Source organism: Mus musculus, chromosome 6, assembly GCF_000001635.26.
Source record: "Mus musculus strain C57BL/6J chromosome 6, GRCm38.p6 C57BL/6J".
Taxonomy (NCBI): Eukaryota; Metazoa; Chordata; class Mammalia; order Rodentia; family Muridae; genus Mus; species Mus musculus.
In genome coordinates this window covers 48,599,109-48,624,219 of record NC_000072.6, presented here as the reverse complement: position 1 = coordinate 48,624,219, position 25,111 = coordinate 48,599,109, and the positions used below count along the sequence as shown (strand labels likewise).

General features: G+C 48.8%; 1 protein-coding gene and 1 long non-coding RNA gene across 3 annotated transcripts; one reads left to right on the top strand and one right to left on the bottom strand.

The window, feature by feature from the left end:
- Positions 1-2,671: 2,671 nt before the first annotated feature.
- On the bottom strand, positions 2,672-22,213 carry Zfp775 (zinc finger protein 775). Its single transcript, NM_173429.3, has 3 exons — positions 22,100-22,213; positions 10,961-11,042; positions 2,672-4,995 (listed from the first exon to the last, which is right to left on the bottom strand). The coding sequence occupies exons 2-3, from the start codon at positions 10,989-10,991 to the stop codon at positions 3,410-3,412; spliced, it is 1,617 nt and encodes a 538-aa protein (NP_775605.1). The 5' UTR covers positions 10,992-11,042; positions 22,100-22,213; the 3' UTR covers positions 2,672-3,409.
- Gm38804 lies at positions 9,806-13,199 on the top strand. Of its 2 annotated transcripts, none has more exons than XR_003956301.1 (3): positions 9,806-11,021; positions 11,207-11,431; positions 12,753-13,199. It is a non-coding gene; the product is annotated as a predicted gene, 38804 (long non-coding RNA). The 2 variants fall into 2 exon arrangements; XR_869053.3 differs by having other exon boundaries at positions 9,807-11,021; positions 11,357-11,431.
- Positions 22,214-25,111: the final 2,898 nt, after the last annotated feature.

Here is a 25,111-nt window from a genome sequence, read left to right as displayed (position 1 = left end):
CTTTTTTCTAGATTTGGGCTATGGGTAAAGGATGGAGGAGGGGATGGGAGAAGGCAAGACTTCTGAGTTTTGCCAATAGAAACATCATTACAACTAGGGTGTATTATTGCCTCATGTTGAAACTCAGGAACTGGGGGTGTGTGTGCGTGCACGGGCATACTTAGTTGCTTGTTTTTGAAAAGGGTCCCATATGGCCCAACTCTGCCAGCTTTTCCACCAAGCCTCCCTGAGCCAAGATCTGCTCTCTGTCCAGGTTGGTGCACCTACTGGGCAGCTGCTCCCCAGGCCTCTGTATCCCACACCCACCTTCTCTCAATCAGCTTCCGATGGCAGATTGATCCTGGCCAGTGTACCCTGAATCCTCCCAAGGAGCCTGAAGCCTGATCCCTTTGCTGTCAAACTTGATGTTTTTATTGCTTACCTCTCTTCATGTACCATCTAACTTCAGCCTGCTCCTCACAGAAGACAATGGTTCCAGGATCCAGCCCCAACCAGCTGATGTGGCCACAGCGCCCCTGCAGGCTTTCACTCACTTACCTGGCAGAGGATGGGGACAGGAACCCTTGGAGTCTTGTTTCCTTTCTCAGGGCTGGCTCCCATGTGCCCCTCCCCCTTGATCTCTGCAGTGCTGCACAGCATCCCACATTGTAAATGTCTAGGACAAGTCCAACCTTGTCTTTGATTTTATGCCATCTCTTTGATATTCTCTGACCCACTTTACAAAGAAAGGGAATCAGAACTCAAGGTGACAGTTCTGTGCTTTCCTTTGAGGAGCCAACAGTCGTGACAACAGACCTGAGACTGACAGGCAGCCTGGGCCTGTCACCAGTGTAGAACAGGGCTTGGTGGACAAGTCCCACTACCAACCCATTTTCCTCCATGACAACTGGCAAGGTCACTGCTTAGCTCACATCACTGACCACGAGGAATTAAATGAGATAATGAACAAGAGAGCCTGGCTAACAAGGCTAGCGCTGAAAGCCATTTTTTTTGAGAGTTGAGCATACAGATTATGACAAGTTGCACAGCACATGAAAATGATTCCCTAGGAAGTCCTTCAGTGAGGGCAGGGGCTATGTTCTACGCATCTAGTACAAATCCTGGTGCAGGTCTGTTAAGGAGCCAATGCTTTGCAGACCCCATCTGATCAATATGCATAAAAACCATAATTCAGCCCTCTGGGATTTCACCCTGTCTGCCCTCTGACCCCGTGAGACAGTCACCATGTAAGAAAAGTGAACAGACATTCTCACCAACTCGTACAAGCAGGGGCTACAACTGGGCCTTGTTAACCCCAAATCCTACTGATGCTCCACTGTGATTTGACATTCAACTCGGGCCATTTGCAGGAGAGAACCTATTCCATTGAAGGATGGAGCATAACTGATATGCTTCAGTGTCTGCCTGCACCACCCCTCGCCCACTTGGTTCTCTAGGGAACCAGTGTTTCTGCTGAGTCTACCCTGAAGGCAATGGTCCTCTAGCCCCAAATGGTGGTGCCCTGGGATGCCTTTCAGGAGTAGGCCATCTTTTCAGGCTCGACTCAGGATTTGCTCGATGACAAAGATGGAGAAGCCTGGAAGGATTCTGTTCTGATGTAACGCAAGACACTGGAAACCTCCCGGAAGGGCAGTGCAGGCTGGGTAGGAAGGGCAGTGCAGGCTGGGTAGGAAGGGCAGTGCAGGCTGGGTAGGAAGGGCAGTGCAGGCTGGGTAGGAAGGGCAGTGCAGGCTGGGTAGGAAGGGCAGTGCAGGCTGGGTAGGAAGGGCAGTGCAGGCTGGGTAGGAAGGGCAGTGCAGGCTGGGTAGGAAGGGCAGGGTATTACCAGGGAGGCAGGGGAGGAGCTGCTTCTGGTGTGTGTGGGGGATATAGGGGAGGACTGGGAACTCTGCAGGTTCAGCTTCTTGTTGGTACTCAGAGCTGATCTGCACACCTCACCCAGCGCAGGACTCAGCCCAGTTTAGAATCAAAGAATCTGACCAAGAAAGAGCAGTCTGGGCTTGATGCTAAGCTTCACTGCCGCTGTGCTCCTCGGGACAAGGGCAATGGCTGCAAGGGTCTTGTCTGTCCTTCTGTGGCCTTACCTGTCCTTTGATAACACTACAACTAAAGCATCTCCAAAATAAAAGGCTAAACTATTCTCCACTTAGAGTGGCGACCAGAAGCCAGGCTGAACTCTGCACTTGACGTCATCGGCCCCAGGACACCGGCAAGTATAGTTCTCCCTCCTCCAGACGTTTACTGGGTCTCACTTTCCTTCTGCTTCCAGGGTACCCTGCCCTGGTACTCATCTCCTGGAAGGAGTATAGACCCAAGGTTACATAGCCTAGGCTGGGGCCCTGGCTTCTGTCAGCTCCAGCACATCAGCCACTCTTCTGTAGAGTGACATGAGAGGTGACTTCAGAGGGATAGAGTGGGGAACAGAGCATCAGTGAATGGGAAGAGACGTGCAAGTGACATGAAGGAGAGTGGATGACAGAAAACTACCCTCCAGCCTGGGCAGCAGGTAGGAGTAGGACACAGATGAATGGTAACAGCCCCTGCACCTGCCCCCCCACCCCCCCACACACACACCTTATCCTAGGGAGCTCACACACCTGGAGCTCACACACCTGGAGCTCACACACCTGGGCTCGGGTAAGGATGATTCAGAAAGAACAGTGACACCATGTGGAATATTCAGTCCTTCATTTTTCTCCAATACCAGTAAGGGTAAGGACCCAAGGCAGTCACAAACACACACACACTTGGCACAGCCTGTTCTTGAATAGTCACTTCCCCAAGCAGCCAAGCTATGGATGAGACCACCTGACTGTACCGCACCCTCCAATCATCATACACACTGCCAATTAGGCCAGTCTGCTGTACCTAGTGCTCCAAGCAGCAAGATGCTCAGAGTCTGGGCCATCAAATGATCCAGCGTGGCTGCTTGGCACTGTCCTTGGAGCTGGGGAAATAATTACACCTTCTTAGCTACAGCCTTTGTTCTATTGGTATCCTGGAGTCTCTGACCGTCTCTCCCATGGGGACCACCGCACTGACCATCTTGTAGCGTATGTGATAGGCTAGTGCTACCAATGATCTGTCCCAGGTCATTTCACACACAGTGGCTTTCCTAGAGACCCCAACAGCCCTTCACTAGGACCCCCAACAGCTCCTCACAAGGTGCCTACGGCTGGGGGCCAATTCTGAATGGCACACTAACAATCACAGCCCATCTTAAACACCCACAGCTTTGATCTCACTGCCCCTACGAGGCACTTTTTAGACTTCCTTTGAGATGCTTCTAGAATACCATCCTCGGGCCTCAGAACTTTGATGAGCCTAACTCGGGGAGCATCTCCTGTTCCTGGCATACACCCTACAGGCACACACTCCCGCACCCACCACCATAGCTGCACAGGGCACACTACAGCTCTTCCTCGGGGCCAGGGTGAGGGGCCTGAGTTCCACGATGGACACGCTGATGCTTGAGCAGATGCTGCTTTTGACGGAAGCCACGGCCACAGGCTGTGCACAGGTAGGGTCTCTCGCCTGTGTGGTTGCGCCGGTGCCGTGTGAGGTTAGGCTTCTGGCTAAAACAGCGACCGCAGTCTGGGCAGGCATAGGGCCGCTCGCCCGTGTGGATGCGCTGGTGGATGGTGAGCGCTGACCACCATGAGAAGCTCTTGCCGCACTCGTTGCAGATGAACTGGCGCTGCTCGCTGGGCACAGCCAAGGTCTCACACTCCTGGCCACACAGCACTTCCTTAGCACCCTGGGGACCTTGGGGCTTCACAACCACACTCTGGGCAATCTCAGCTTGTGACTCAGAGCCCGGCACACCATCCCGGACTGCCGACTGCGAGCGCAGCAGCTCCGCAGCTGTGTGCACACGCTGGTGGGCTCGCAGTGCTGCACGGCTGGGGCAGCTCTGGCCACAGCTCGTGCACCTTGCGGCCTGGGCGCCAGGTAGGTGCGTGCGCAGGTGCTTGAGCAGATGCTGCTTCTGGCGGAAGCTGCGTCCACAGTGCGAGCAAGGGTGCGGCCGCTCACCGGTGTGGTTGCGTAGGTGCCTCGTGAGGTTGGGCTTCTGGCTGAAGCAGCGGCCACACTCAGGGCACGCATAGGGCCGCTCACCCGTGTGGATGCGCTGATGGATGTTGAGCGATGACCACCACGTGAAGCTCTTACCGCAATCATTGCAGATGAACTGGCGCTGTTCACTGGGACCTAAGCGGCTGTGGGCTGTTGTCCGGACACCATGCTGGCCCCACCAACTCCGACAGAGCCCCAGCCAGACCCACTCGGGATGCCCGCGTGGGGATCCTGGGCGCAGGCGACAGGACCAGCGACGTGCAGCAGCATACCGGAACATCTCGTGTAAGTTGACTCGGGCACCCAGGCGGTTTCGGGCATGTGCCCGCTGGTGGATGCGGAGGCCCACTTGATGCCGAAAGCAGCGCTCACATTCTGGACATGTGTGAGTGGCAGGCCGAGAGTGTGTCTTCTGGTGCTTAAGTAGGTGCTGTTTCTGACTGAAGCGCCTCGTGCACTCCGGGCAGCAGAAGGGCCTCTCGCCCGTATGGTGGCGCTGGTGGCGCACCAGGTTGGGCTTCTGGCTGAAGCTCTTGCCACACTTGCCACAGAGGTAAGGCTTCTCACCTGTGTGTGTGCGCTGGTGAATCTTCAGGGACGACCACCAGCTGAACCTCTTCCCACAGTCCACGCACACAAAGTGACCCCCACCCGCAGAAAGTGAGGGGCTCAGAGGACCTGGAGCTGTCCCTGGAACTCGAGCAGCCAGTGGTGCATCCTGCTCAGGAAGTGGGGCCCACCGTGTACCCCCAGTCTCCTCTTGTGACCCCAGAGCCCTAGGCCTCCCCATGGTCTGGCAGGGAGGGAGACCACTCTGCTGCTGAAATATGTTTTCCTTGTCCTTCTCTGTGGCCTGAGATGCCACAGTCTGCAACAGCCACTCTGGCTTCTCCTGCTTGATCCTTGCCAGCCCATCTCCTGCAGAGGCAAACAAAGGGAGAAGTCAGAAGACATCACTCTAGAATGAGAAGAGCCTAGAGAGGAAGAGGGCTGTGGACGGGTAGGGATAGCTGAAAGAGTGAAAGGCAAATAGCTTTAAATACAGGGAAGAACAGGGATAGGGAAAGACTTGAAGGATCCTATACGGACAGGCAGAATGTGGAGTGAGGAGGAAACCCACGGGAGAGTAAACACAAGTGCATGGCTGGCTTGCCAAGGCCATGGGCATGCATACGCTGTCCTGCCTACTCTACCCAAGGCCCAGAAGAGTCAGAGACATTAAAGAAACCAAGCAGAGATGCCTCCTGACCCAGGGAGAATAGATGGCCAATGCTCAAAGTCACCATTTAAAAAAAAAAAAAAATTAAAAACCTCCCTCCCCTCACCCCAGGTGTGTGTGTGTGTGTGTGTGTGTGTGTGTGTGTGCAGATGCAAGGTGAATATGTGGAGATCAGAGAGCAGCTCTGTGGTGTTGACTTTCTCATTCCACAAGTAGGCTTTAGGGACTGAGCTTGGGCTATCAGGTTTGCCCTTTAAGAGCTCCTGCTGAGCCATCTCTCTGTCCAAATACTTGCTGCTCTTTTTCTAAGAGTTTGGAACTGGGTGCTTTCTAGGCAAAGACATGCTCAGTCCCTCAGTGGTTAGGGGTACCACACCCTGAGTCGCTAAACTTTCCTCTTCACAGGCAGGGCAAGGAGCAGGAACACCCCACTGGTAAAGACCGCGCCCCCCAACCCCCCGCATTTAGCAAATTCACCAAGAATAAGTAGGTAGGGAGGTCCCAAAGGCTCTGAATGGGAAAACGCATTCTGAGCCCTTTCAATAAAGGTAATCCACTAGAACTCGGGGAAACAGCTACCAGACCATACCTTACGCCCAAGCTCCTGGCAGTAAGAAGCCACAGTGAGGACCACTTCAGAAAAGACAGTACGGATGTGATTCACTTTATATGAACATCAGATCTGGTAAAAACTAATCTGTGAATCAGAAGCCAAGACCATGGCTCATTACAGAGGCATGGCTCTGAGGTCCTATTGGTGTCCCTTGATGTAGGTCCTGGTCACAACACTGTGTTTGCTCTATAAGAATTTATGGAGCTTGTGACATATGCACCTTTCTGTGTGTTACACCAGTAAGATGCTCACACCTGACAGGAAGGGGGCAGCATGAAACAGTTGTGAGCCTAGAGAAAGATTTGGGAACAACAGAGTTCAGCAGCAGCACAGCCGCACATTTCAAAGGAGTAGAAAAGGGCTGTTAACGCAAAAGTACAAAAGGATCCCCCAATCCTAAAATGTCATGCACAGCCTTCATATCACCAAATCTTTACATATAAAAAGGAATTAATTTTACCAGAAAGTACTAATTAAAATTGATTCCAGAGTAGGTTAAAGGGGCTGGAGAGATGGCTCAGTGCTTAAGAACACTGGTTGCTCTTCCAGAGGACCTGGGTTCAGTTCCCAGCACCCACAAGGCGTCCCCTGTAATTCCAGTCTCAGGAGATCTGATGTTCCCTTCTGGTGTCTATGGGCACTGCATACAGGTGATTGACAGATCAGACAGTGCAGGCAAAACACACATACCCATGAAAATAAAACAGCCTAGCACAGCAGTGCACACCTTTAATCCCAACACTTGGGAGGCAGAAACAGGCAGAGCTCGAGTTCGAGACTACCCTGGCCTACATGGTGAGTTCTAGGACAGTCAGGGATATGTACACCCTGTCCTTAATTTTTTTAAAATAATAAAATATGTTAAAAATAATTTTAAACAAGGCCATGCTTTTTAAAAACAGATTGTATAAACACTTGTAAGAGGCTAATGTGAAAGCTGAATTCTCGCACCAAACCGGGTTATAGACAACATGGTTGCATCAACTCATTGTATAAAAAATTCAAAGGAAGGTTTGAGAGATGGTTCAAAATTTAAGAGCATGTCCTGCTCTTTCCAGAGGACCTGAATTCAGCTCCCAGCACCTACGTGGAGTGGCTCACAACCAGCTGTAACTCCAGCTAAGGGGACCTGACATTGTCTTCTGTCTCTGTGGGACCCCGCCATGTGCAGCATGCACTCACAGACACACGCTCATCACTCATAAATAAAATATCTTTTAATTTGTAAGAAGGAACTATTCCCAGCTCTGCAACTGTTTAGTAACTGGGAGGGAATGAGAAAGGAGGAGAAGAGAGAGGAAAGCATGAGAGGCTGGGAACTGGGAGCCGTCTATAAGACAAGTGTGCAAGAATGGGGATAGGCAGGAAATTGGAGATTTACTGCTCCTAAAACAAACATTTGCAAAGCAAGTTCATCAGAATCAGAAACAATATAGCCTAGCAGGCATTTTTACTCCAGAAAAGCAATGCTGGCTTGATATAATTCTTGAGGTTATCTTATTAAAAGTAAAGAAATCATGTGGTGTTGTAGAGAGATTGCCTGGCAGCCATGTTGTCTGTAATTAATTCTCTAGCATTAAAAAAAAAAAAAAGTATGTCTTATGTCATTCTCAACAGATGCAGAGTCATATGATAAAGACATCATTTCAGGAGGCAGGAGGGAAAGCATTAGCAGACTAGGACTATAGGGAAATTCCAGTTAACAACAACAACAACAAAAATTGTGTACTAAAACTATAGCAAGCATTCTATTCAACAGCAAAGGATAGAAGACAGCTAAAAGAACAGAATAAAGACACTTGTTATCATTGATACTATTTAACCTTGTCCTTGGGGAATCAGCCAAAGGATAGGGGGAACACAAAAGAGAAAAAAAAAAACCTCTCATGTGCTCAGGTGTGCCAGAGGATTCACTAATAAGTGGAAATACTAGAGTTCAGCAAGACTGTCGGGCACAAAGCACTCAAAATCACTTTTTAAAGACTGACAATAGACATTATAAAAGAGCTGTGAATGCCTTAAAAAACACACAAGTCTTTTGTAAGGAAAAACTACTAAACTTTACTGAAGAGACAAGAAGTTGTGCTATTAGCCTTAATTGTCACCTGGGAAGAAAGTGTCAATGAACAGCTACATAGTTCAGTTGACCTGTGGGCATGTCTGCGGTGGGTTGTCTTGGTCATTAGCCGAGGTGTGCAGACCCATCCTGATCCTGGAGGCACCATTTCAGGACCTGGGCTCTGGACTGTACAGAAAGCTGAACAGCAGCAGCAGCAGGCGGACTGGGCCGCTTTTACTCTCTCTGTGCTCTGGAACGTGATGTGAGGTCATGACTACCTGACTGGCTTCCTGCCATGACTTCCCCAATGATGACTCTTATAGCTGACACTGTAAGTCAAATAAGCCATTTCTTCTCTGTTCTTTCTACCATTTGGTCAGGGTATTTTATCACAGCAAAAGAAGTAAAACTAATAAAGAACCCCAGGACAAATATATTCCGAAATGAAAAGGCCAATAATACTTAAATTCAGTGTAATCCCATTTAAGTTGGCTTATAAAACATATAATGTATATAATTTGATAAGAAAATCCTTGAAAGGAAAAAGTTGGCTCATACAATGTTAAAAGTTAAGCTGCTACCACAGAATGCTAACGCTGACAGAAGCCTAAAGGCTGGCAAGTATGCAAAGCAGCAGGGACTTATTCCTTAACAGTAGGATTGAAAAATGGCAACTTCTTCAAAAGACACTTCAGCAACGGATTAAAGAGCTGAGCGTGAGTGTATCGTATAATCTAGCAATCAGTGTTGTAAGCATTGACCCCAAACCAATTCCAAACAAGATGCCCTTGGAGGAGTGGGCAAACGGGGAGGGGGAGGGAGGACAGGAGTGGAGACTGCTATTTACATAAGGAGTGATACTTAGTAATAAAAAGAAATCCACTATCAGGTCATAGAAAGATGGGGGTCTGGGGAAACCTAAATGTATATTGCTAAGTGAAAGAAGCCAACCTGAAAAGGCCACAGGCTGGGTAGTGCCAGCTACACAACATTCTGGAAAAGGCACCAACATAAAGAAGGAACCAGTCATTCATGTTGGAGGGAGGAAGGAGGAGCAGTTGGGTGCTGTATTTGGGGTCTCTACCAAACCCATAGAAAGTTCAGCTCCAAGGGTTAGCCCACGTCTACACTATGGGCTTTGGGTAGTTACTATATCAGTATTGGCTCATCGATCATACTTCACTAAAGTAAAATGTCAACAGAGAAAGAGGGGCCTCCACTCTGTAGTTTTCCTGTTATCTGCTCTGAAACTAAAGTCCATCTAGGTGAGGAGATGTTTGAGCGAAACCCTGCTGTGCTGAGCTGTTCCATCATAAACCTAGCGAGCTGATGCTGCTAGCCCAGGCACTGCAGCAAAAGACAAACTGGCTGATGGAACTGAGAGTGTGACACACAACTCGGGGTGGCATTATCAGTCCAGGGTGGAAGACTGACCTATGTCTTAGTGTCAACTGACTTTCTGTGGCAGTTTGGATGAGAATGGCCTCCAGAGGGGCCATACGTCTGAATACTTAGCCCTCAGTTGGTAGAAGGAAGTATGACCTCATTGACAGGAGTGTGTCACTGGGGGTGGGCTTTGATGTTTCAAAAGACTTGTGCCATTCCCGGTTCTTCTGTCTGTCTCTGTCTCTGTCTCTCTCTAGGTGTGTGTGTGTGTGTGTGTGTGTGTGTGTGTGTGTGTAGGTTATTGATCAAGGTGTGTCCTCAGCTGTCCCTTCACTCCACCATTATGGACTCAAATCCTCTGAAACCATAAGCCAAATTAAATGCTTCTTATAAGTTGCCTCGGTCATGGTGTTTTATCACAGAAACAGAAAAGTAACTAAGACATTTTATTTCAGGGGAAAATATTTATGATAGATTCCTGGTGCATAATGTTAATAAATGTCAGTTCCAAATAAATTTTGGTCTTCCCTGTGCTTGCTCATGAGAATTCATTTTAATAGAGCCATGCTTTAGGAGGAAAGTAGTGACTTCAATTATATATTGTCAGGACTTGAATGCCCAAGTCTAATGAGTTGAATTGATTTACAGGACTGTCCCCTGACCTGCACTGAAATCTGGACATAGGAAACATTTGGTACCAAGTATCCAGTCTGGCTTGAATCTGAGGTTTATTCGATGAGAAGAGATCACTGTCCGTGATTGACATGCTGCCAATTAAAGTAACCCAGAGACCCCCATGTTTAATGCCTGGCCTGATTAAACTTGGCTTTGACATCCAACCAGGAAGACGACCCTGGGCAGAGCTCTTCTCCATCTGCCCACTGAAGAGTAGAGAGGAATGTGGACATCCCAGGTCCCTGCAGGTCCTACAGCTAAGAAAGGGGTGTGCTTGAACCTCAGCCTGCCCAGAGGCCCATTGCCTTGGGCTCAGATGTGATAAAAGCCTCTGGTCTATAGGTACTTGTCCCTGTTCATTATGACAAAATGATGCTCTCTGTTGCCATGACAGGACTGCTACTAAGGGATGAGAGGGCCATTCGCAGGAGAGGGCTGCTGCTGGCCTGCAGAGGGCTCCTAACAAGAGCACATGACCAGGTAGGAAATTTTTTCCACTCCAGGCAGCATGTGCCTGGGGATCCCCAGGCTGCCTGCTTTTGTCATCATAGCAGCCTGCAGAGAGATGAAGACCTTGAACTCCGAGTGACCCTGGGACCAGAACTCTGGATTCACTAAACCCCAGCATCTCTAAGCCAGCATCCTACCCAGAGAGCTCATTCTCCAGACCTGACCAGCCAGTCTTCAGCCCCAGTTCCAGCACCAAAAGCACCCCGATTTTACCCGGCCTGCTGCATACTTCTATAGCCTGGCTTTGCTTTTTTTTTTCCTCCCAACATTAATGTCCTTGTTTTATCCTTTGGGTGACCTTCAAAGTCCTGGTGCCCACAGTGAGATTCTACATACCAGAAGATACTAGTTGAGGACATCAACTTACGTTTGGCTCCAAGGAGGGCAGGGGGTCTCAGATGGGGAGGCTGACTTCTCTTACCTGAGATGCTGCCAGCCAGGCCACTCTCCATCCCTGCAGGCCTCCTACTGCATCAGTGCTGGTGAGGTCTCAGCCCTGCCACCTGGGGGGTAAGATGGGAGAAAAGAGAAAGAATGGCCAATGAATGGGTCATGATCCAAACCATTTTCCCAGCCCCCATGTCCCATCTCATAGCCCAAGCTTTTTTTTTGGGGGGGGGGGGAGTTGTTTTGTTTATTTGTTTTTGAGTTCTATCCACTCCCTCAGGTAAAAATGTGCAGATGGGAAGGTTACGTGGGCATAATTCTCATGTGCAAAGAGAAACCGGGCCCAAGAGAAGCCTTGGTGTGCTCAGACATAAAGATAGCTAAACAGCTGAACTGGATAAACATCAAAGTCTCCTAATCCCCACACTAGAGTTTCAAGGCTGACACCCTCAGCGTGGGTAGAGAGTGTGTGAGGAGCAAGCCACACAGGAACTGGGTACATCAGGTAAGGATAGATATGGGGGAACCTGTTAAAGAAGACACCTGGAGGTGTCCACGTAGCAGAGCGCTTACCATGTGCAAGGTCTGGAACTCAACCCCTAGCATTGTCACCAAACCAAAACAATGCCTGGAAGGCAGACTTTCTCCCACATGTCCTAAGTCAGTGGGACACTCTTCCAATGCCCCAGAATAAACCCCTGCAGGGCATCTCAATGCTGCTGCTGCTGATGTCACCGCCACTGTTGCCATCAATGCCGCCAAGAACATGCTAGCTCACACTCCCTAGTTCACGATGTAGCACGCATCCATCTTACTTCACAGTCATCTTTTGAACATTCCCAACTGCTTCCCTTTATACCTGGGTACGGCTTCAGGCAGACAGTGTAGATGCTTGGATACCCCAGTCTGACCCAAGCCACTCTGCTCATCCCTACAATCTCTACCTGTCATCTCACTCTTGTTTCCTTCTTCTGCTCAAGTGTCAGCTTACCAGAGTAGCTGGCTTACCCTGGAACCTCCGTGGACAAGCTAACTCCCCTCACAGTTCTTTTCACCACCCTCTATATTCAGGAGAGTGTGGGGCAGCGTCTTGTGTAGCCCAAGCTAGTCAGCTTATCATGTACCCAAGGAAGACCTTCGATTTGTGACCTCCCACCTCTATCTCCCTAGTGCTTCGATCACAGACCTGGGCCTGGCTTTTTTATGTGGTGCTTGGGCTAGAACTCAAGGCTTCCAGAATGCTATTAATGCACGCCACCAACTGAGCTACATCCCCCCTCACTCACCTCCAACACTTACTGGTTTGAGCATTTCCAAACACTCTGTCTGGCTTTGAGCTGTGGCTCACAGACGGGCTCATGCTCACCACAGAGACATGACTCTCTCCTAAGGTTGGGGGCCGGCTTCATCCACTAATACCACCTTAGCACAAGCAGGGGCTGTGTATGGAAACTTAAAGCTGACTTCACGATGGCCCCAGACAGGGGCTTCTTGGTACTTTTGATTTGGTTATCTTCAACTAGAAAACCAATTCTGGGCCCTAGAGACCTGAATAAAGACTAGCCCTTGGTTTGATGATCCCCCAGGCCACCTTCCTGAGTCTGCTTTGGGAATACTTATCCAGGCTAGAAACCAGTGCCCTGACTGGAAAGACAAACCCCAGCTGTAGGGAAGGGAGGAAACACTTTCTTTCTTTTTCTCAGAACATTTTCTTTAGAAACTTGCAGTTGCTAAGCTCTGGCTCTGTCCTCTCTAAACAGCTGTAGATATTTTCAAAACTAAATAAGCCTCTTGCCATCCTGACAACCCACTAATGTCTTCCTCAGGGGTCTGGAAGCCATCCACTGGAGACATGAACAGGAAGGAAGCCCACAGCTCCATCTTCCAGGGAAGGTGGATACCTCCCTCTGGCAGGCTGGCTGGAATAGAAACTTTTCTGTTATAAAAATAAGATGTGGGGCTGGAGAGATAGCTCAGCGATTAAGAGCACTGACTGCTCTTCCAAAGGTCCTGAGTTCAAATCCCAGCAACCACATGGTGGCTTACAACCATCTGTAATGAGATCTGATTCCCTCTTCTGGAGTGTCAGAAGACAGCTACAGTGTACTTACATAGAATAAATAAATCTAAAAAAAATATGTTTATTCTTAATTTGGATAAGGGCAATTATCTAACAGATGGCACCCCAATGGCCAGGTGATTCATAATGAGCTGCATGTGCCATCCTCCTGCCTGGGGACCAGCCATGATTTGTTGTGAGAGCACGTGTGTGCAGTGGGTCACATTTGTATGGGCTGTATCCGGGGCTGGAGTTCCACTGTCTGGCAACGTTACCATTCTTACTAATATTTATTCAATGAACAAAACAAACCTCTGCCTTTTACCCCTGTGGAGATCTCTTCTGTGGAGGCTGCAGATTTGGCTGCAGCTCTGTTTCCCCCATGAGGATCTGGGAAGAACTGCCACTGTGCATCCTCCTAGACACTGAAACCCACTGGTGGGCAGAGACAGGGGAGTAACAGGAAGTAAAGGCAATCTCTACCTGGAGATGCATCTGGGGACTGGAGCTCTCTCTTGCCTCCACCCACTGTCTCCAGCTCCCTCTTTGTGTGTTTCTGTACCCCACACCTTGGGCCTTGAGAACTGCAAACAGAGAGGTCACCTAGCCATAGGGAGTCTCAGAGTGAGTGTGGGTCAGAAATACAGGACAAGGTTAGAGGGTCAGGTCTCACCTACGCCACACAGGCCAGGCCCTAAACCACCCAGAGTCCCACCTACTCTGGCTTCTCAGAACTGATTCAAAAATGGCACCAGAAGGGCTTTGGTTCCTGGTGACCCAGCCTGCGCACCACCTTAATATGCCTGTTCAGGCCACACCAGGCAGGAGAAAAGCAACTCTTCTGGGATCTCAGCAGTGACAAATGTGGGAACAGAAGGAAGGAGACCCACACATGCTCAAAGGAGAAAAATAAGGGGGGAGGGAGATACAAAAAAGACAGAGATGGAGGAAAGAGGCCATGGTTTTTGAGACCTACTTCCTGTATGCTCTGATGTTACATGTCTGCAGAACAGCCTAGGAAAACCAAGTCCAAGGCAGGCCTTGCCCCATTGACACTCCTCTCAGGTCCACCGTGCCACCACAGACCCTTCCCTTACCAAGTGTGTCTCTCATTCCATCTATTATCCTACCAAGCCACTTACCTTTCTCATAACCCACCTGAGAAGAGTGAATAGGTGAGCCGACTGTCCACCTAGCAGGACACAAAAGCTACGGGACAGGTATACACACACACACACACACACACACACACACACACACACACGAGACAGGGAAACAGCACAGGTTGGTCTATCACATGGAGCCTGACCCTAGTCTTGGTGCTCTATTCCTATTCCTTCCACCCCACTCACGAGTACCGTAAGGACAGAACACACACACACACACACACACACACACACACACACACACACACACACACGATAAAGCCCCAGTCACCTCCACCCTCCTGTGGCCTGCTCAAGCCTAGATACCCACACTGGGTCAGGATGCAATCTGGAAATGAACTCCCCTGATGGGAAGTCCACAAACCACCCGCTGTTCTGACAACTGCAGAAACTGCAGGGGAGTGTGGCCTGCAGCAGGTGGTGGGGCCTAGGGCTGGGGCGATAACAGGGGATGTTAGTGTCAGCATAGGCTGAAGCACACGAAGTGCAGAAATAGGAATGAGGCTAGGCCAAGTGCCGGGGACAAGCAAGCACCTCAGGGGCCTGTCAGGTCTCCTCACTCACCCCTTCCACAGTACAGGACCCTGCCCAGGAACAGTTGAAAAGTGGATGGTACCTCACAACTCCTTTGTCAGCAGTAAAGCAGGACTTCCAATGTCAAAAGCCCAGCCACTGGCTTTTCTCAGCCCAGAAATCCCACAGAGTCTTCGTCCTGTTGAGCTCCTATATGTACCAAAGACCCTTTACCTTCCCAGGAGACCCAGACCAGAGAGAGAGTCTGCCTCGGGGGCCTTCCCCACCTGTCACCTTCCCTCTACCCTGTTTCCTTTTCTAACAGACACATCTTTCCTAGAATTCACTGACCCTACCTCTCCTCAGAGCACCCCACCAGTGACAGCCTTCTGCTCGCTTTCCCTGCCTGCCTGCCTGCCTGCCTCCCTCACCAGGAAATTGCCAGAGAGCTGGGATAACATCTACATTGGGATAGATGAGAACGGCATCAGTATCTCTGTGTCACTGGGCTCTTAGATCTCCCCTTGGGGCGGAGGAGGTTCATCGCCCACATCTCTTCTTGTCTGAGGAGGGGGTAAGGGCTTCCTTGAATACCTTGACAGTGGTCAGGGGAAAGAAAGAATGGGTGGTCACAGGAACAAGGAGAATGTCACCAGCTGCTGAACACTGACAAAGTATCACTCAGCAAGCGAAACCCACCACATCATCACTTAGCAAAGGAAATCCTGCCTCTAAGAGGCTCAGTCATTGCTCAAGGTCCAGGATATGCTGGTACCTGAATGGGCTGGGGCAGCCTTGCCCCTAACGGAGTACTCTCTGTAACTGTGTAGCCCCCAATATAAGGCATAAGACTTGGAGGACAACCCTAAACTCCCAGTCCCTCATCTTCAGGAGTTTGATGTCTATGCCCAAATGTGTTCTTTAAATTCAAATAACCTGGAGATGACTCAGCCCTCCAGAGGTTCAATTCCCAGCACCCCCATGGCAGCTAACAACCGCCTCTAACTCCAGTTTCAGGGAATCTGACACCCTCACACAGACACACATGCAAGCAAAACATTAATACAAATAAAATAAAAATAAGCAAAATCACTTTTAAAGTACAACAAAAAATTCTTAAATTCAAATAAATTAACTTTAGAACTCATCTCTCAATGACATTGGTCATGTGAGAGTCAAAGGCCAAGTGTGGTCATCCCACTGTGACTAACGGCCAAGGCCACTCCTGTCTTCCAGGAGCTCTAGGAAGGCAGAGCCCTGCCCTGCTGGAACCCTGACACACAAGAGCCTCCACACGCACTGAAATGACTGGCCAATTAAACTGAAGACTTAAAAGCTGTCACTCCTCTGGCCCCAGGCCTTTGTCACTAACAACAAATTTACTGTGCCTTGGAAAAGATTTCATTTAAACATGACCAAAGACAACCAGGAACCTGAGAAAACACAAGCAAACGCACACAGAAGCAATGCCTCCTATCCAAACCAGCTAAGGAAACAGAAGTTCAAAGACACAGAAGGGAGAGCCGAGGGGATACCTGCCACACTGCACAACAGCCCATTTGCCAAGTGTGTGTCTTAGTTAGGTTTTTATTGCTGTGAACAGACACCATGACCAAGGCAAGTCTTATAAAAAACAACATTTACTTGGGGCTGGCTTTCAGGTTCAGAGGTTCAGTCTGTTATCATCAAGGTGGGAGCATGGCAGTATCCAGGCAGGCATGGCACAGGTAGAGTTGAGAATTCCATGTCTTCATCCAAAGACTGCTAGTGGAAGACTGACTTCCAGGCAACTGGGGTGAGAGTCTTAAACCCACACCCACAGTGACACACCTATTCCAACCAGGTCACACCTATTCCATCAAGGCCACACCTCCAGATGGTGCCACACCCTGGCCCAAGAATATACAAACCATCACATTCCACTCCCTGGCCCCCATAGGCTTGTTCAAAAACATGAGTCTATGGGGGCCATACTTAAACATAGCACAATGCAAATGCATTTAGCCCAACTTTCAAAGCCCTCATAACAATATTAAAAGTCCAAAGTTCAAGGTCTCTTCTGAGATTCATGCAACTAATGGACTGTAATCCCCAAAGCAAGACAGGAAACCAACTGGGCAAACTCCAAACTTTGCATCTCCATGGATGATGTCAAAGCAGTCTTCAGATCTCCACTCCTTTTTTATCTCTGTTGACTGCAACAAACTGCTTTCTCCTGGGCTGGTTCCACTCCCTGTTAGCAGCTTTCCTCAGCATGTACCCGATGGCTCTGTCATCTTTAACATCTTTGAGTCTCCAAGGCAATTTCAATGTTACAGCTTCATGTTTCAGTGTCTGGGATTCCACTTGATCTTTTAGGCTACTCCTAAGGTCTGGAATCACTTCTCCAGCTTTCCCTCTGTAGCACTCTAAGCTCAGGTTGATCCACTCCACTATGGCTGCTGTTCTTGGTGATCATCCAATACACTGGGGTGTTCCACTCCAACTAGGTTTCACCAATAGCCTCTCATGGGCTCTCTTCATGGTGCCAAGCTTCAAATCCTTTGCAGACCACTTCAGTCCTGGGCCATCATCTCCAGCTGAGACTATACCTTCTCCAATGGCCTTCCATGACCTCTCACAGTGCTAAGCCTCAGCTGTTCTTCATTACACCTTCATGCCTTCAAAACCAGTACCACCTGGGTGATTCTTACACATTACCAAGTCCAGCTGTAGCGGGAGGTACAACCTTGGCTATCTCTGGAACACAGCTTCTTTGTGCTCCCAGAAAACAACTCCCAGATTTCAACTCAGTGATGTTGGTCTCTTCTTAATCATTGCTAATGTCTTAGCTCCAGCTAGCCAGCATCAATTGTCCCAGTAGTTCCTTGCATTCTTAACTCTAGAGCCAGAGCCACATGGCTGAAGCTGCTGAGTTCTGCTGCTTACAGGAACTAGAACATGACCCGCTTGTACTATTACATTGTCACTGGCTTTCTGTTTTTCAAATCCTTCACTGCCTAAGCTTGGCTATCCTGGATCTTGCTCTGCAGATTGACCTTGAACACAGAGATCAGCATGCTTGTCTCCTGGGATTAAAGGTGTGTACCACCATGCCTAGATCTAAATTTAGCTGGGTAGGATCTTGCCCCAAGGTCCCACTCCCTTAATCCGTTATCTCCTAGAACACAGGATTTTGCTCCATTTCACTTCCTGGTACTCCTTTAATACTCGAACCATATATTTTATATTTTTCCTTTCTAAGCTTGCTATGCTTGTTCAAACTTCTCTTCATAAGACTTAACCAGAGAGCCGGGTGTGGTGGCGCACGCCTTTAATCCCAGCACTTGGGAGGCAGAGGCAGGCGGATTTCTGAGTTCGAGGCCAGCCTGGTCTACAAAGTGAGTGCCAGGACAGCCAGGGCTATAAAGAGAAACCCTGTCTCGAAAAGCCAAAAAAAAAAAAAGACTTAACCAGAGAACAAAGTCTCTGCTGGGCTTTTTTGAAACTTCCTTTGACAATGCAAATAATCTGAGTCTCTTCACCTTAGCCTCAGACAGACTTTTTAGACAAGAGCAAAAAGTAGCCACATTCTTCACCAAAATTCCACAAAACCAGTCTTTTTGCCACATATTGAAATTCTTCTCCTTTGAAATCTCTTGGGCCAGGTCAACACAGTTCAAATCACTCTCTGCAACAAAGTCTTCAATATTCCTACGAGGATGACCCATTAAGCCCCATTTAAAGCATTCCACTGAGTTCCAAATCCAAAGTCCAAAAATCCACATTCTTTCAAATAAAAGCATGGTCAGGCCTATCACAGCAATACCCCAGTCCCTGGTACCAACTTCTATCTTAGTTAGGGTTTTACTGCTGTGAACAGACACCATGACCAAGGCAAGTCTTATAAAAACAACATTTAATTGGGGCTAGCTTACAAGTTCAGAGGTTCAGTCCATTATCATCAAGGAGGGAACATGGCAGCATCCAGGCAGATCAGAGAGTTCTAAGTCTTCATCCAAAGGCTCCTAGTGGAAGACTGACTTCCAGGCAACTGGGGTGAGAGTCTTAAACCCACACCCACAATGACACACCTATCGAACCAGGTCATACCTATTCCATCAAAGCCACACCTCCAGATGGTGCCACTCCCTGGCCCAAGAATATACAAACCATCACAGTGTGCTTTCCAGATTCAGTTAGTCATGGCCAACTTCACGTACATAAGATATTTTGAGAGAACTAAGAACCTCATGACATTTGTTTTAGTACACTGTCATAACTGTTATATTGAATCATTAATTGACCTTACCCTCTCTCTGTGTTTCATTTATAAATTAAACTGTCAGATGTGTGTGCTGGAAAAGACTGAATATGGTCCAATATTAGCTGCAGTTTCAAACAACCACTGGGAGTCAGGCAACACTGGGACAGACAAAATTGTCCCTTAGATAAGCGGAGGACTGGAGGGTTATGCATGTAAACACAGAGGAAAGCATCTTAAACCCCAAGGTATAGGGGCTGGAGAGGCAACTCAGAAATTGAGAGTTCTTGCTGCTCTTGCAGAGGATGGGGTTCAGTTCTCAGTACTCACATGATGACGGATAATCATGTGTAACTCCTGGGGGACTGGACCTGACTCCCTCTTCTGATCCATAGGCACAGAATATATGTGGTGCATAGACCTACACATAGGCAAAGCACTTAAACACATGAGGTAAACCTAAGTCTCTTTTAAAAAGATACATTTCCGACAGTATACAAGCATGCCAATGTGAGGCACATAGCACAACTCTCTATTCTGTCCACGTGTGACAAGAGAAACTGAGTCAGTCATGAGAGACATCTTCTCAAAGCTGAATGGAGTTCATACATTCATGTAACACAAGCTTTCAGTAAACAAGAGCCCCAGAAGTTCGAGTCCAGCCTAAGCTACATACCAAGTTCAACACTAGCCTGGGCCACATGGATCTCTATCTTTAAAAAAAAGAAAAAGTCTTTGAATATCCAGAGCCATATTAACACAGCTATTCACTTCAAATACCAGAATTTAGGGAGGCAGGAACAGAAGCTGTGCAGACTGATGGGACATAAAAATCAGACTGTGAGCCGGGCGTGGTGGTAACGCCTTTAATCCCAGCACTCGGGAGGCAGAGGCAGGCGGATTTCTGAGTTCAAGGCCAGCCTGGTCTACAAAGTGAGTTCCAGGATAGCCAGGGCTATACAGAGAAACCCTATCTCAAAAAACAAACAAACAAACAAACAAAATCAGACTGTGCCCAGCAGCCCATGCAGTGTGAGATCCTCTAGGGCCTGGGCCACACAGAGCCCTTTCCCCTCTACCAACTTAGGTGAGCTGTGTTACCCCAAGTCTGAATCATCAGCCCAAGTTTCTCCCTTGAGCCCACACCCAAGGCCAGCACAGTTCTCCAGGCCTCCACATCACACCTAGAATGGGGATCAGGAACCTAGTGTCCTGGGCCACCGGTCATCAATTCTGAGTCCAGATCTCACCATTTCTCACCTAAATGACTTCAAAAAACAAAACAAAAGAAAAAGCTTAATGCAGCTGTTCTCAGCCTGCGAAACACAAACCCCACTGGTGGCCTAAGACCATATGGGAAAACATAGATATTTACATTATGATTCATAACAGTAGCAAAATTACAGCTATGTAAAATTAAATGAAAATTAATCTTATGACTGGGGTCACCACAGCATGAGAAAGTGTATTCAATGGTCACAGTATTTGGAAGGTTGAGAGTCACCGGCTTAGTGGGTAAAAGTGTTTTGACATGCAAGCCAGTTCTGGATACCTAAGCTTGATACCCGGAATCTATGTAATCCACATGGTAGAGAGGACCAACTTCCAAAAATTCTGTCCTCTGTCCTTTGTCTGTCTCTCTCTCTCTTCCTCTATCTCTGTCTCTCCGTCTTTCTCACACACACATTCAATGAATGAATGAATAATAGTTTTAAAATTTTACTGATTTCTTGGTCCCTCCAAATCCATCTGCCACCAGAACCCAAACTGATCTCTCTCTCTCTCTCTCTCTCTCTCTCTCTCTTTCTTTCTCTCTTGCCCTTTCTCCCTAAGACAGGGTTTCTCTGTAGCCCTGACTCCTGAACTCACTCAGTAGACCAGGCTGGCCTCGAATTCAAAGATCTGCCTGCCTCTGCCTCCTGAGTACTGGGATTAAGGGTGTGGGCCACCACCACCCAGATCCAAACTGATTTTTCTAAAACTGAAATTTTGACATTTTACCCCCTTGACATACTTCAAGAGCTCTCCAACACTTGGAAATTTAGACAAAAATGTCTTGGCAAGGCCATTCAAAACATAGTCTTTGGTTAGCTTTCCCCATTGTCCCCAATATCTAGATTTGTTATGTCCTCACACACCTGCATACCTATAACTTGTCTGTCTTGCAGTGACCTTGCCCATACACCCCCTCCCTGGTCCAAATCAGGGGTCACTTTGCCAGAGACAGACATCTTTGGGAAACTCAAAACTACTGTTTAGCTATGTGTCATCCAAACAAGTACCTGTGGGGTAACTGTCATCATCCATGCTTTCTGTTACCACCAGAAGACCAAACGCATCCTAATACAGGATGCCTCTATCCCTAGCACACAGTCCAGACCCCAGCCTTGTAAACCATTACAAAACACGGTTATGAGGGCTCATTTACATAAACGTCAGCCACAACTGAGTGGTAGAAGCACAGAATCATGGAGCTTCGGAACTGACAGGACACAAATGCTATGGGATGTTTTCATGTTATTAACACAACTAAAAACCAAAAACAAACAAATAAAAATGCAGAGCCTGTCACTTGTCTCCAACCTCAGGTGACCACACCCAACTTGCCACTGCTGCTAGAGACCATTCGGACTCTGTGTCGCCAGACACCACACCCACTGAGACTGCTGCGGTCATTTTACTTGAAAGAAGTCTCAGTAACCACCCCCGAAGACGCGCACACAGTTGTAACTTCTGCGTGCTTTCCTTTTGCTTGTTCTCCGTCTCCACCCTCATCCCGCCTCGCAGAATCGCTTGTAGCCAACACTGGGATTGCTGCCCCCAGAAGCTCTTCTACACGGAAGCAGACACAGACAGGGAGCTCAGAACAACCAGATGGCTCAGTAGGTCCTCTTGGCTCTTCAACAGTCCTACCCTCCTGACCTTACTGCCCTGGCCTGTTGACCTCCCAGCCAACCTCAGGTCCCTCCCAACTGAGCTAGGAAGGGTGCTGGTGGTACAGAAAATTGGGACCCAGAGCTGAGGTGCACGCGGGACTCAGGGCGCCTCAAGGCCCGGGACCCATCCTTCCTCTACAGCCCGGTACACCGGAGCAGCACGGGAACAGCGACCCGGCGCTGGTCCGTCCCTGCACCGCCCCTCCCCGCCAGAATTGCACAGGACTCGGAGGGAGGGGGCCTGAGAAATAAATACCTTTGACTTTGTGGCTAAGGTTAACGGGAACGGCTACCCAAGGGGCGACTTGGGTACCGGGCTCCGGGCCATGGCCAGTCCCGGGGCAGGCGGGGCAGGCGGACGCGTGTGATTGGCTGGTCGCCCTGCACCGCCCCGCTGCGGATTGGCTGAACGGCTCAGATGACACTCCCGGCCCTATTGGTGCAGCCCGCGGGGCGGCCCCTTTGTTCTCCGGAGCCAATAGCCAGGGTCTGACCTCGCCTGCGGCCGCGCGGCCCTAAGCAAAAAATCAGTGAGCTGAACACTGCTGGGGTGGAAGAGGTGGCCCCCTAATGCTCTGTGCCCCGCGGAGCATAGTTGCTGTGCCCGTCCACCAGGTGCCTCGGATCTGCCCACCTTTGAGCGCTCTGCCTCCCGCACAAGCGCGTATTGATATCTGAACTCGCGGCGTAGGTGCGGGGTACCACGGTAGTGAGGTGCCATTAGGTTTCCTTGCTTGGAAGCCATCGCGGGCCAAATAGAACACAGCACTTTTAGGACCCCTCTGGAGAGTATATCTACTTTATTGTGGCTCTTTTTCTTTACTCCCTGAAAGCTATGTTTAGGCGGCATTGCTCACACTTGCCTATTGCACATTGCAGGGCTCTTTTGCCTCGTGAGGGTACAGTGAGCCATCATCAGCCAGCATATCATCAGACCACACTGAGTCATGATAAATTATGTTTGGAGCTGTTTGCAAGTGGCTTTGGAAATCATTGCATTCGGGGAGCTTTTTCTAGCTGAGAAAACAGGTCTGAAGAGGTTACCTAACCGCATCTAATTTCACTATGCACTAAGGTTCTGTTGAGTGAAATATCTTCTAGCTGCTAACCAGGTCCAGACTGCCAAGAAGGGTGATTGGTTCCCAAACACCTCCAGGAAAGTGTTTTCATTCCCACCCTTTCCTATACATCTGATAGAATTCCTCCCACCTCTGCCTTGAGTTTGGTCGCAGCTGGGTAATCACAGTGGGGTCAACTGGAAAGATACTGCATTTTCTCTCCAGAGCTACTTTGGAGGTGCATTTGGGACCAGGATGGATGTCCTGTAACCCCTACCATGGCACCAATCTGTAACTGTTCAAGCCTCTAGGCCCCCAGCTGCTGTTCAGCTGTCAAGCATTGTGGAAACTGGGGCCAAGTTTCTAGCCATTTTCCACTAAATTCATGTGCAGTCATCACAAGAGAGAGTTTTCTGTTTCTGGACTTTGATGTGTTTGCCTGTGAAATAGATGAGTGAGTTTTCCCACCTGCTTATGTGCCTTTCTGGATTTTCATTCCTACCTCTCAGAGCAGCATTCTAGTTTCAGATCCTCCACCAGCTAGTGTGGCCCAGGAACAACACTTCCTATCCAGAGTGACAGACTCTCCAGACTGACACTCAGGACCAAGGCTGTTCCAGAAGTGGAAGAATGAAGCACAGTAAGTGAAGGCTAGCCTATCTTACACACTGAGATAGTTCGTTCAAGGCCAGCCTGGAACTGTATTAGATCCTGTCTCAAAAAATAAATAAATAAATAAATAAATAATTTTTAAAAATGTTTAAAAAGAAAGAAAAAAAGCAAACTATGTATTGATGCACATACACAGAGTCTATATTATAAAATCTGTGAGGGGGGGTTGGTGCATGTGGGGGCCAGGGGGTCACATTATGCATCTTCAGGCACCTTCCATCTTGTTTGAGACAAGGTCTCTAATTAGCTGGAACTTCATCAAATAGGCTAGGTTCACTGAGGTGGCCAGCAAGATACTGGGATCTCAGTATCTGTGGGATTGTGACCCACCATACTCAGCTTTTGTTATGGCCTCTGGGAAGCAACACTCCAGTCTTCATGCTTGCAAGGCATATATGTTCTACAAGCCAAGCCATCTCCCCAAACCCAGTATTATGTGACCAAAACCAGCACACTAATTTCTTTTTTATACAGTGGTGGTCAAGGCTGAAAGGGTGAGCTGGGGAGATGGCTCAGCAGTTAAGAGCACATGCTGCTCTTGCAGAGGACCTGGGTTTGATTCCTAGAATTCACATGGTGACTCACAACCATCTATAACTCCAGTTCCAGGGAGTCTAATACCCTTCCCTGGTCTGGCCTCCATGGGTTCCGGGTACACACATGTACACAAACATACATGAAGGAAAATACAACATACACACACATCTTTAAGACAAAAGGAGGCAGAAACAGACCCGAATCTCAGCTTCTAGTAATTAGTATTCCAGGACCGTGTGCAGGTGTTTACATGAATTTGAAGGGAGAGCAAGAGCTGCAGGTGTTTACATGAATTTGAAGGGAGAGCAAGAGCGCCCGGAGCAGCCCATCAGGTGGGATCAGATAGAACTTAGCAAAGTCCATTCACAAAACAAACAGTTGTTCTTTTGCACTCCTCTGTTTGGGGACTGGTGCAGAAATGACAGGCGAGAGGGCCTGTTGGTACCTGACAAGAAGAGCAGGCAGCTGTGTGTGAAGCTATCTGTGACTCAGCAGACCAACCAGGGAGGCCCTGCCAGACAAAAATCAAACCACCACCACCTGAGCTTAGGGGACCTGCTGACTCTGAGCTGACCCCAGAAAAGGCTGAGCTCATGTCTGTGTGGATCTGTAATCAGTGTTGGGGGATGTGTGAGCCGAAAGCTATCTTGGCTGTTCACAACACCTCTTTTCCCTTTCTCACATCGCCTGACAAGGCTACAGGTGTAACCAAAGCACTTAAGGTCCACCACCCTTCAGATGAGCCTCTCGTGATGGGACACAAAGGTTGAAGTGGGAAGAAAAACAATGATAGTCTGGGTCTAATATTAAAAGACCTTGGCTCCAAAATAAGCATCCTTGCTCTCGGGTGCTTTTGCCCAGCACACAGCACTTGCTGGAGTCTGGGTATACCTCCCTCTGCCTCCAGCAAGGACTGGGAGGGGAGAGGAGGGGAGCTCAGCTACAAGCCTGACTCCTTTTTAGGAAACAGAGTGGTGTTTCCTCCCCCATCACCACAGCTC